The 12,659-nt window shown below is 47.3% G+C and overlaps 1 protein-coding gene across 16 annotated transcripts in view; it reads left to right on the top strand.

Annotated features, from left to right (window-relative positions):
* svila (supervillin a) overlaps positions 1 to 10,479 on the top strand; it is a 98,736-nt gene extending 88,257 nt beyond the window's left edge. For 13 of the 16 annotated variants that reach the window (XM_064332389.1, XM_064332390.1, XM_064332380.1 and 10 more), the window contains 10 exons: positions 385 to 539; positions 969 to 1,074; positions 2,517 to 2,724; positions 3,273 to 3,406; positions 3,741 to 3,896; positions 4,053 to 4,196; positions 4,603 to 4,724; positions 5,598 to 5,753; positions 8,451 to 8,471; positions 9,275 to 10,479. In XM_064332389.1, the coding sequence (XP_064188459.1) occupies positions 385 to 539; positions 969 to 1,074; positions 2,517 to 2,724; positions 3,273 to 3,406; positions 3,741 to 3,896; positions 4,053 to 4,196; positions 4,603 to 4,724; positions 5,598 to 5,753; positions 8,451 to 8,471; positions 9,275 to 9,361 (1,289 nt within the window). In that variant the 3' untranslated portion in view covers positions 9,362 to 10,479. The remainder of the gene's footprint in view (positions 1 to 384; positions 540 to 968; positions 1,075 to 2,516; positions 2,725 to 3,272; positions 3,407 to 3,740; positions 3,897 to 4,052; positions 4,197 to 4,602; positions 4,725 to 5,597; positions 5,754 to 8,450; positions 8,472 to 9,274) is intronic. The other 3 variants (XM_064332379.1, XM_064332392.1, XM_064332393.1) reach the window with 1 other exon arrangement.
* The last annotated feature ends 2,180 nt before the right edge of the window (positions 10,480 to 12,659 follow it).

Below are 12,659 nucleotides of genomic sequence, written 5' to 3'. Positions count from 1 at the left end.
TCTCTGTGTACATGTGTGCTGTCCGTGTGTGTGTCCGTGTGTGCATGCGTGCTGTGTGTCTGTCTGTCTGTCTGTGTGTGTGCTGTGTCTGTGTGCATGCGTGCTGTGTGTCTGTCTGTCTGTCTGTCTGTGTGCGTGCTGTGTCTGTGTGCATGCTGTGTGTGTGTGTGTACGTGTGTGTGTGTGTGTGCGTGCTGTGTGTGTGTGTGTGTACGTGTGTGTGCATGCTGTGTATGTGTGTGCGTGTGTGTGTCTGTCTGTCTGTGTGCATGCTGTGTGTGTGTGTGTCTGTGTGTGTGTGTGTACGTGCTGTGTGTGTGTGTGTGTGTGTGTGTGTGCGTGCGCACGCGTGTGTGTGCATATGTGCTGTGTGTGTTTCCATAGTGGGGAAGAGGCAGAACCCGGAGCAGCTGCGGAGTACGGGTGCAGGGAAGGAGAAGTGTGCCTATTTCTTCTGGCAGGGCCGTAACTCCACAGTGAGCGAGAAGGGCACATCAGCACTGATGACTGTGGAGCTGGATGAGGAGAGAGGGGCTCAGGTAGAGTACAATATGAAGAGACTGAGACACCATGCATAGTGCTGTCGTATTAACATAAAGCAGCATGGTATTTTAATACTACAATACTTTAAACAGTAGTGTTTTACTATTTTACACTGTACACAATGCTTTACTACTTTACGCAGTGCACAGTGATTTACTACTTTACGCAGTGCACAGTGATTTACTACTTTACGCAGTGCACAGTGATTTACTATTTTACACTGTACACAGTGCTTTACTACTTTACGCAGTGCACAGTGGTTTGGTTCTTTACGCAGTGCACAGTGGTTTGGTTCTTTACACAGTGCACAGTGAAGGGCTATAATGTCTGGCATTATACATTTCTTTATATAGGACGAGAATCTGCCCGTAATATAAAAAGTCCTCATTAGTGTGCGTGCGTACGGCTCTGTTCTGGTCCCACAGGTCCAGGTGCAGCAGGGAAAGGAACCCCCATGCTTCCTGCAGTGCTTTAATGGAGGCATGATTGTGCACTCAGGAAAGAGAGAGGAGGAAGAAGAGAACGCTCAAAGTAAGTACTTCCTGCAACCCCCCCCCCCTTCTTCCTTCCCTCTACCCTTTCGCCTTCTCTTCCCCCCCCCTCCTCTCTGTTTCTCTTCTTTCTCGTTTCTGGGTCATTGTGTCAGCCCTGGGAGTGGAAGTTGACGACAGGAAATGCTGCGGGTCTCTGGGAGGAAATGCGTTTTGTTCACCTTGTGCGGTTCCTGCGGGGCTGCTTCCCATCTGCTGCACGGGAGTCATCACAGTGGGCCACTGATAAATAAAGCGTTTGTGGTTTGTGTCCGTTTCACTGTTTTGTCTTCAAAGCCTGCTCGTTTGAATCTTGAACCTCTGTTGTGAGGAAGAGTTATCTCTTAGATTACAAGGGTGCAAGGGTGTGTGTGCTGTAAATTAGTTTTGTCTCTGAGCCATGGAGTCACAGAGGGGGTTTTATGCTTGAGTGGGGTTGAGTCCGAGGGCAGCAAATTATTGCTGTACCACCAGGCTTAGCAGAGTTTACCTAAAGTCTCACAGAGAAAACCTTACATCTGTTCTGTGAGTGTTGTGCAGTCTGAAACCTCAGCGTGCGTGTTGGCTTTGCAAGGCGAGAGTTTTGATTCCCCCTCTCTGTTTGTGTACCTGTTATTATACAGACACACCGAGCTGTGGCTCCAGTGCTGTAATTTTCCATCACTGTTCGGTCAGGAAATGACAGACCTGGGGCTGCACGATAAGATGCTTTGGGGTTATTGGTTTAGGGTCTATTTGGATGAGATGCCACGAGGTTATCGGTTTAGGTGTGGTTTTGAACCGGAGACGTTTATTTTCATCCTTTTTATTTTCCTTTTCTTTTTCTTTTTTGTTTCCTCTTCGACAAAAACTCAAGACCTGTCATTTCTTTTCAATGACCTCAAAGGAATTACTGAAATTGAAAAAAGCAGAAATTGCGATGTGAAAACCACGTCCTGTCAGCATGCAGGCGTGTGCGTAACTGGGTTGGTATCTGTGGCTTATTTTTAAAGCTGAAGATGTGGCCCCAGAAAGAAAGGCATGCACAATCTCTGTATAAGAAATACATTTAAAGCTATTTTGCACTATGATAGAGAGTCAATGATTTTATTATTGCACTACGATAGAGAGTAAACTAGAGTAACAAATATAGCAAGCAGTGCAGTGCATTTGCACTACACTTCCTGTCACAATGGCTTTAATAACCAACCTCCAATATGCTTTGCCATTCAGTCCAGGGAAGTCCAGGGTTGGTTAAAGACGTGCCTCCCTTTCTGCAATTGGCTGGAGCTATTGCTCACAGCTGTTGGGTGTTGCTGCCTGACAATGTAAGGAAAGCAGCAAAACTGTGTGAGCCATTTCCCTGGCTATTGGAAGCTAAGTTGTAATGGCGTGTGCGTGCATGTGAGCATGCAGGTTTGTCTGCATGTCGGAGTCTAATCGCGTCTCTCCTCCTGTGTCCAGACGACTGGCGGCTGTACTGCGTGCGAGGGGAGGTCCCGGTGGAGGGCCACCTGCTGGAGGTGCCGTGTCACTGCAGCAGCCTGCGCTCCCGGGCGTCCATGATCGCCCTCAACGTGAACAAGGCCATCATTTACCTGTGGCAGGGCTGCAAGTCGCAGGCACACACTCGCAGCGTGGGCCGAACCGCAGCCAACAAGATCAAAGAGCAGTGAGCGAGCCCGAAACAGCGCTGCCCGTCACAGCTGGATCAGCTGCTCCGCTTTCACTGACCTCATTTTGTGACTAATCTGTCGCCGGCCGCTTTTAGGCACATAGGAAATGATGTCAGCGATGGTTTGGTAATGAGTCTCACAGACTGGAAGTAATGAAATAACTTGTAGCTGCGGCCTTTTTCCTGTTATTTTAAAAAATGTTCACAAGGTTTCTAATCAGGTGATGAACAAAGTGTGCTAGCATTTTAAACTGTCAGTAACATTTTATTTCTGTCAGTTATCTATGGACATTTTGTAATTACATTACATTTATTAATTGAGCAGATGCTTTTGATGAAAACACCTTCCACCTGGGTCTTGCTACTTTCGTAGCAAGTCTGCCCTTCTTTGGAAATTTCTTAAATTCAGCCCTTCTACCTGTCTGCAGAGTAGTTTGCAGGAAACTGACTAATGCGTTCAGCTGTGTATATGGCTAAGTGGAGCCTTTTAATTCGTTCGTCCAGTGATGGACAGCTAGATTGTCCTATTCTCTTTGTGTTTGTAGGTGTCCCCTGGAGACAGGGTTACACAGCAGCAGCCGGGTCACCATTCACGAGTGTGATGAAGGAGCAGAGCCTGCGGGCTTCTGGGAAGCTCTGGGCAGGAGGGACCGGAAGGCCTACGACTGCATGCTACAGGGTAGGTCAGAGAGCCTGCTGACCAATGCCAGGCTTGTTTTATTTTTTACACAGAACCATGCTGAACCTACAGGCTAAAATCAGTGTACAGAATGCTCAGGTATGAAGCAGTGTCGGCTTAAACAGCGCTGGGTAATTTTAACTAATTCAGTAACTATCATCCATCCATCATGTGTGTTAAACCAGGGCAGAAATATGTTGTTATTGGAATGAATTGAATTTCAAGGGTGGTAATTGAATTCTATCTATAAAAAAAAAAACCCACATTGCAGTATTGGCCTCTCGGCCTTGGGCAATAAGACTGAAGTCATTCTGATTTGTGTGTGTGGTTTCAGACCCAGGGAAATTCAACTTCACACCACGGCTCTTTCAGTTGAGCAGCTCCTCGGGGGAGTTTGTTGCCACAGAGTTCTTCTACCCCTCCAGAGTGCCTGAGCTAGTCACCTCATTGCCCTTCCTCCAGGAGGACCTGTACACCGCATCCCAGCCAGGTATATAGTGTGCACACACACACACACACACAAACACACACACACACACACACACACACACACACACACACGTGTACACACTTATACATACAATCAAATACAGTTAATTCTTGCAGTCACTAAGATGTGATGTCACTTCCTCTTCCCCTGTCATAGCGCTGTTCCTGGTGGACAACCACCATGAGGTCTACCTGTGGCAGGGCTGGTGGCCCCAGGACAGTGAGAGCACGGGCTCCGCCCGCATTCGCTGGGATGGAGACAGGAAGTGCGCCATGGAGACAGTGCTACAGTACTGCCAAGGTAAGAGATAAGAGCCCAGCACAGTGTCATGATGTTAACATTCCAGAAGTCATCCCTCGAATATGACTAGCAGTCTAACACGATAATTGCATTTCTCTTTTACTTTGGGTTTGGATATGTACAGTGATCGACTGATCAGTAATGATTATCTTGTGTCATTTATATAATTAACTTTTCAGAAGTTCTCTTCATTTAAAAGGAAGAAAACAGTCTCACTCCACATTAGTGAATATTGTAACTGGCATGGAAAATAGCAGAACAAAAGTATGTTTTTCCTCAGTTTATACTGACCTATAGTTATGGGGCAGCAATTACACAAACTATCATACTGCGCTTCAAACATGACTTTTCAGCCGTGTCAGCAGTCTTCATCAAGCCCTTTTCCCCATTTCTCTTCTGTGTTCAGAGAAAAATGAGAAGAAGCCGCCAAAGTCGTACCTGATCCACGCGGGCCTGGAGCCGCTCACCTTCACCAACATGTTCCCCAACTGGGAACACCGCGAGGACATAGCAGAGATCACAGAGAAGGTGAGCTCCGATCTCTTCCTTACCACACACTTACCAGGTTAGACGGCTGACTCTGTTTTACTGACCCCACACTGACCAAACTCAGCCTAACTGACCACACACTGACCAAACTCAGCCTAACTGATCACACACTGACCAAACTCAGCCTTACTGACCACACACTGACCAAACTCAGCCTAACTGACCACACACTGACCAAACTCAGCCTTACTGACCACACACTGACCAAACTCAGCCTTACTGACCACACACTGTCCAATCTCAGCCTTACTGACCACACACTGACCAAACTCAGCCTAACTGATCACACGCTGTCCAAACTCAGCCTAACTGATCACACGCTGTCCAAACTCAGCCTTACTGACCACACACTGACCAAACTCAGCCTTACTGACCACAGGTGACCAAACTCAGCCTTACTGACCACAGGTGACCAAACTCAGCCTTACTGACCACACACTGACTAAACTCAGCCTTACTGACCACACACTGTCCAAACTCAGCCTTACGGACCACACACTGTCCAAACTCAGCCTTATGGACCACACACTGTCCAAACTCAGCCTTACTGACCACTGGTGACCAAACTCACCCTTACTGACCACACACTGACCAAACTCAGCCTTACTGACCACACACTGTCCAAACTCAGCCTTACTGACCACACACTGTCCAAACTCAGCCTTGCAGTCCACACACTGACTGACCATGTTGTCCATGCAAATATGAAATGAGCTGTCATTCACTCCTTTAAGCAGAATTAGCATATCTTTGATGAAACATTATTGATCAGCATGAGGTTATTTGCACTGTCTGTGTGTTATGGCCGTCCGTGCTTTTCTCTGATGGCTGTGCTGGTCTCGGGTCGGTCAGGAAGCGGAGGTGTGCAACCAGATCATCCTGGTGGAGGACGTGCTGGCCCGGCTGTGCAAGGCCACGTACCCGCTACCCGACCTGCTGGCCCGGCCGCTGCCTGAGGGCGTCGATCCCCTTCGCCTGGAGATCTACCTGTCTGATGAGGACTTTGAGGTGAGACCCCTTCCTCATGCTCTGCTCATTACAAACATTCACTCTTCAGCTCTTTTTAATGCATAATTTATTAGCCGTGCCAAAGTGAGCCATGCCAGACTTAATTTCACTTGATTAACCCGGTACCCAGTCAAGTAAACATCGCTCAGGCTCCTGGGATATGAGTCATGGAATCAATAGGGTCGTGAGGCTTTGTGAAACACATGAAGGGTGGCTTCACCCATCTTGGGGAATGTCAGTATCCCATCATAATGGGATATAATTTAGTTTTTATCAGGTATGGGAATTGTGTCAATGAGCTGAACACTGCATTCACCTTAAAAAAAGGAAAGGACTGATTTATCTATTTTCTTTTAGTGAACGGTGGATCACTACATTTCAAGTCATGTTGGGTGCTGGTTTTCTGTAAACTAATATTAAAGAATGCATTTTTTTGTTGTTTAAGTTTTAGTTTTTTATTGTAAAATCCATAGTTCTGGTCCTGGATGCTGATTGGCCACCCGGCCATCCAGCTCCTGTGTGAATATTCATGGTATACCATGGCTAAATGGAAAGGTTGCACATGATTTTAATATCATTGCACCTTTGTCTAACGTAAACGTCTTTGATATCAAAGCACTGTATGCAGTCCACAGTAATAACACCGAACCTCACTCTGCCTCCTTGACTAAATTTCCAGGTCTTTAAAGCGGGCTCTCTGGCATTTCACTTATTTGTGCGTGGAGATTAAAATTGCCCCTAAATTTAAAAAAATGTTTAAAAATTTTTTTTTAAATTAAAACTGCAATGCTAGCTGAAAAATTAGATTGAACACTCTCTGCTTAATGACAAAATAAATGGAGAAAGGTAAGACAAGACCAGTCTATATCTAATGATATCCATTCATGTGTTTTAACAAAAAAAATCAGCTTGGAACAAACCCATTTTATATTATGAATATTGGCATGGGTAGGGTGTTGCCAGCACTCTGCTTCACATTATGTCCAGCCCCTAACGGTGCCAATTTTCATGAAGTAGCAGAGGCTGCCAGTGCACATGGCTTTATTTCACAGCAGTGCTCTGTCCTCGATGTGTTCTCAATTGAGTACCAGGCTGACCTCTGAGGCACGGAGGCCATGTTGAATGATCCGAGGTCCGGGGAGACTGTCTCTCTCACAATAAACCAGTCACTTCTCACTTATTTTCTCATCACTACTGGCGGTCGCCCGTGTGAAAAGGGTTCGCTGCCAAACCCATGAGCCTTGGAAAGAGGAACTGAAATGAACGATGTTCAGTGTGTCTCATTCCCTTCATCTGTGCTGGCGGGCAAATAAAATCCCTTTATCTGAAAACGGCAGTGTACTTGAATTAGGGTCATGCACATCCCACACACACCTTTGCGGTTTTGTTTCTGAGAATATGGAGTGTTATGGAACTGTTAGAGGCAAACTCTCCTAAAATAAAATTTGGTTTGTCCACAGGAAAGAGGAGTGGACTACTTACATGGTCTTGTTTTTGTTTGCTGCAGAGGTGTTGATGTTTTGAGGCTCTGATAAAGGGTTAGCTGGGCTAGCTGTATTAGCTGTGTTTCTGTGAGATGCGGTTTTTTTTCTTTGTTGTTGAAAGAGCACCAGTTTTGGTAAAGCTGTTGCTGCTCTGTTCTCTATGAGCCTGCTGCTGAGAGTTTTTAGAGCTTAAAACATCTTGTGTATTCGTGAAGTCTCTTGGCTCCTCCCCTCCCCGAGTACCCCGGCTCAACTTCTAGCGCAGCTGTCCAGGGTATGACAACACTGCAACAGAAAAAGGCTGGCAGTGGAAACGGGCATGACGCGCTCCTTATTACCTTGCCTTACGTTACCCGTCGTAAAAAGCGCTCCGCCACACCTCGCTGGCAGCGTTCGTCAGAATGCGCGTCACGCGCTCGTCTGCGCTCGGGCCTTACGTCACCGATCAAGGCAGTGGAGGACAGCGAGAAGGCGCACGGGCCTGGACTCTTGGAACCCGCCAAGGAGAGGCCAGGTGCAAGCAAACTGGGTGAGATGAAAAGCTTAGAGATTATAATGGTGGATTTGGGAAGAACGTGGTCTCCCAGACCACTCAAGGCCAGAGCTGGTGTGAGAGCCTTTTTAAAACTTCAGACCTCTGTAAGAGCCCGCTCCCCCACAGCAGGTGGGACCCGTTCTCTGAGGAGGGCCACACACGTCGATTTCATGCTAGCCGAATTCCTTTTTGGATTCCCTGGCCTTGAACGTCTCTCGTGCACATTGGCTTGTTTGGTAAAACTGTGGCTGCGCGGCAGCCATGTTGTTTCCTGATCGGTGCGCTTCACAGCAGAGGCTCAGGCATTTCATGCTACACATGGTCACCCTGCAGCAATATCCAGGTGCCTGTCTGCTGTGTGCTGTGTGTCTGTAATTACAGATTAATTTAATCAGATCAGTGTTGGTGGTGTGCGTTTGTGCATGCTCGTGTGCGTGTGTGTAAGATTGAGAGATGTAGGCCGGTTTCCCAGAGGGCATAGAAGACTCTAGAAGACTAGAGATGTCTTTATGTCTGAGGTTCATGGGGTAAATGTGTATATACGAGTGTACTTTAACAGTTATGTGCAGTCATTTATGGCTAAGGCCAAGTCTTCACCATTGAGAAGATAAGCGTGTACTTTGAGGGTGCTGTTGTGTGTAGACACTCATGGCTGTAACTCTTCACTTCACCTTCCAGGGTGTAGGGGCTTCTGGGAAGGTGAGTTCCAAGCACTGAGCACAGGTTGCCCCACACACAGCATCATGACCTGTTTTTTTTTGTATTTTTGTTTTTTTTTTGGTGGCATTTCTTTGATCTGTGATCGGATTAATGGATTTCATCTCCCATAATTTCCCCTGCTTGTGTATCACCGAAACCCCTCCCCCTCTTTACTCTCTAACCCAGCAAGGTGTGGGTCAAAGACCTAGAGGCGTCACTGTCACTTTCCACAATGTCTACTGCATGGGGTTTTTCACACACTAGTTTAGAGTTGCATCTTGTTTGGCTTTTCCTTGTGGTAGTAATATTGCAATGTAATGGTAGCTGTATTGGTGTCCGCAGGCTTCATTTTGTAGGTGGTTCATATCTGTTTCTTAAACAGTTCTAAACTGTTTATTAAACGGTTCCATAAAAATACCTCATGCTTTGACTTGATGAAATGCATGGAAGTGACCCATCTCTCACTGCTTGGCCACGTGTAAAATTGCTCTTGTGACGAGTCGTATTTCACCTTTCTGTTCGAATTGAGACCCTGATTCAGTTTATATTGAGTGTTACTCAGCTTGAGGTACGGTGCATGGCATCGAAACCTCACGCTTTTCTGCTCTTCTGTCACAATGTATTCACTATGAAAATTATTCAGGATGAAAATGGCACTTGAGAGTTTGGAGTTTAGGTATTTCCAGGGTTGATGTAAAACACCGTTTTAACACCGTTGGTGTGAAATGTGCCTATGAGTCACTGGTCCCTCTCCATCTAGCTCTCTGCTGACATGTCTCAAACGGGCTCATATGGTTTTGCAGAAGGCGCTGGAGATGACGAGGGACGAGTATGAGGCCCTCCCCGGGTGGAAGCAGGTGAACGTGAAGAAGGCCAAAGGACTGTTTTAGAGGAGGGAGCTCTGACCCGACGGCAGCAGCCGGTGTGCCGTGGGCCTGGACCTGCCACTGAGATCACTTTAAACCCCCAAATCCGCACATGCACACACACACCCTCACACGCACATGCACACACACACACACACTCACACACACACACACACACACGCGCACACGCATTCTTGCAAACGCACATACACACACGTGCACACTCATTCTTGCACACGTGCACACACACACATACACACAAACACACTCATTCTTGCACACACACACACACACACACACCCATTCGCCCGACCCCCCCACCGAAGATTGGACTCTCCCAAATGGTTCCCAGGAGCGAGAGAGGAAGGGGGGGAAAGTATTTTGAGGATGTGGAGGTTTGCCAGCCTCTTGTAGCATTTTTCCTTCTCTCTCCGTTTCTTTTTTGTATTGCGTTCTTGTCGTTTGGTAACCGTTTGGGAGAGCCGTGAGTATTTCTGGAGTGGGAGGAGCCTGCGATTGGTGCACTCCTTAACATGCACTTATTAGTTCAGTACCAAGCCCCACACAGCCCTCCCTCACACAACCCTCCCCCACACAGCCCCCCCCCCCCCCACACAGCCCTCCCCTTGACTGACCTCCAGCCGCGTACTTGTATGCTCGCTTCTATAGCACGCTCTTTCTGAGGTTATTTTGTGTGTGTTCGTGTGTCATAAATAATTTTTATTTAAATAAACGCCCTATTGGAAAATGTAGTATTCTGTGGAGGTTAAAAAAAAACAGAAAGAACAGCAAAAAAGAAACTGTTCACTTTGACGGGGGTTGTGTCAAATGTTGATTAGTGGGCAAAAAAATAGCTCTGTTGTCGAATGAAGCTCTCCATGCCACTTACAGTAAGAACTGTGTCATGCATTCTGAATTTCCTGTGGTAACCATCATCTCCTGCTATCTTCTGGGTGTTGATGTCAAAGCACATGTAAATGGCATGGATTTTCTGAACAATTATTTCTCTGCAAATTCAAAAGAAACATGTATAGTGCCTTGCTTTTGTGTACAGTTTATATACAGAATGATGATAGTCTGCATTTTGAAGACTTTTTTTGTGATAAATATTGAAAATAAACACTGAACGTTGTAAATCTCGACTGCTTTTCCGCCGGCTCTCTTCCGAAGATCTCAATGAACGTCAGACGTTTGTGACGCTGCCTGTATCCCTTAATGTTGCAATAGGAAGTGGACAAGGCGGCCGCCTGTTGACAAACTTTTCCGGCAGGCCGGAGGTTGACCATCACCGCCAGTCCTGCACACACAAATGCACGGGTCCATGTGACAGGGGCTTCATTTCACGCTTAATTATACGCATAAACTTTAATGCACTCCCCCAGTGCTCTGGGATGGGGCTTCTGTGAGCTGGAGGGTGTAAAGTAAATGCAGTTTGACATTATGAGCTTGCTAAGTACCGGAGGCTGCTGAGGACATTGCATCTACTGCAGTGCAGGGTGATGCAGTTCCTGGATCTCATCTCGGGGAGTTTGGTTCATGCATTTGGCGGAAGCGGCTGTGTTTAGAATTGTAAAACTTTTCCAAGGTTTTAAAAGCTTCCATTCCATAAAAGCAGATTTTGTTCCTTTTATTACAGTGTTTTTTCCCCCAAGCAGGTACCATAAGCAAATGTTATGAACTGTATCATGATCTGATTTAATAAAAAAGCACAATAGAAAATTAAAGGCATTACACATGATAAACTTTTAGAAGAAAGGTAATACAGTATAAATCTTTTTTTATTATTGTGATTGAACATTTTATAAAATGTGCCTTTTATAAGGGCCAGCTTCCCTTACTAATCAATTTTTACCAGCGCTTCATTATGGATTCTTTAAATGACCAGCAGGGGGCAGCGTTAGGCTTATTTCAATATATTACGGCACGAAACGATACAGTGCACTTACCATGTAATGTTCTGTGAGATGCCTTCCTTTGCTGTACTGTGCGAATAGGCTGCTCCATGCTATTCCCTCGGCTGTACAGGAACGAGCCTCAGAGGAACCCCCCACCATATGCAGTAGATGTGCATCGCAGTTTCGTTCCATGGGGAGCACCTTTGACCAAATAAAGCCTTTTTTATTTTCGACCCCTTTTTTTATTTTTATTTCTCACAGACCGTGATGAGGGTTTTACCACATCATCACTCTTGCCTCTTTATTGGCTGGTATATCCATCAGTCTGTCACTTCCCCGTCTCGCGATTGGTTTCATATCCATTTACTGCAGGCCTGTGATCGATTTAATAAAGGTCTGTCTTGTAAATCTATAAATGTGTGCTGCCATTGTGCAAGTAGTTTTTTATTTTGGGGGGGGGCCTGGCATGTTTGACGTGTTTGCGTGTGTACGCGCGCTGGCGGGGCACAAAGCCCGATGGCATGCTGGAATAATTACCCGTAATTGCGGGTTCCGAGTTGAGAGGCGTAGGAGAACTCTTCCTGCACATGCCGACGCTGCTGCTCGCGTGCGTCGGGAGGGCGGGGGGGGGCGTGGGAGGAACGTCTGAAGGGTGACGGGTCCTGCGGGGGGCGCCAAAAACAACCCCTGCTCTAGAGCGGCGGGGAACGGGCCGCGATTGCCTGCAGCGGGGGCGAGAGCCCGCCCGCTCTCTCCCGGACGAGCGCTTGTTACAGACCGCGCCGTCGCCAACGTACCGAGCAAAAAAACTTTTTCTTTTCCAATCCCCTTTACGCGTGCTTCAGAATGGAGCGGAATAAACGAGGTTCGTTTCTACTGCGGTGGGGACGGTCCAGGTGATGGTGTGCGGCGGAGCGAGGTCCCTGAGCAGGCTGAGCCCGAGGGCTCCTGGTGAGGACGGCGGCATCGCGGCTGCGTGCGGCGGGGAGGGGCCGGACCGGCTCTGCTGAGTGGTAATTGGCTGCGAGTCTCCCGGGTTCACCCCAGGGCTTTCAGGGTCTCCATTAGTCAGTCACAGCGTTTGGCTGGAACACGATCCGCCTCAGTCCATTTGGAAGTGGCTTTGAGAAATGAAGGTTCACGTTTTCAGTTTTCATTTCTGAGGTCTTAGTGGAATGGCAGGTGTGCAGCTGCAATCGCTGTGGACAGGCATGACAGGATGTCGAGTGCGAGATCCTTCATTCTCTCTGTGGCAGGAATGCCTTGCCAGTGGTCGTAATCGAAGATGACGGCCGCGCTGTGTTGTATGTTGTAATCCATTTGTCACTGAGCTAAAATCTAAACACGCCTCAACTTCATCTCGTTTTGCTCGCGTGCTACAGCGATCCTTCGGTCAGCGTGCGATGCGCCTCCCTAAACCGGCCCTG

Source organism: Anguilla rostrata, chromosome 4 (assembly GCF_018555375.3).
Source record: "Anguilla rostrata isolate EN2019 chromosome 4, ASM1855537v3, whole genome shotgun sequence".
Taxonomy (NCBI): Eukaryota; Metazoa; Chordata; class Actinopteri; order Anguilliformes; family Anguillidae; genus Anguilla; species Anguilla rostrata.
The sequence above is the reverse complement of the archived record's forward strand: the minus strand, read 5'-3'. Positions and strand labels throughout refer to the sequence as shown.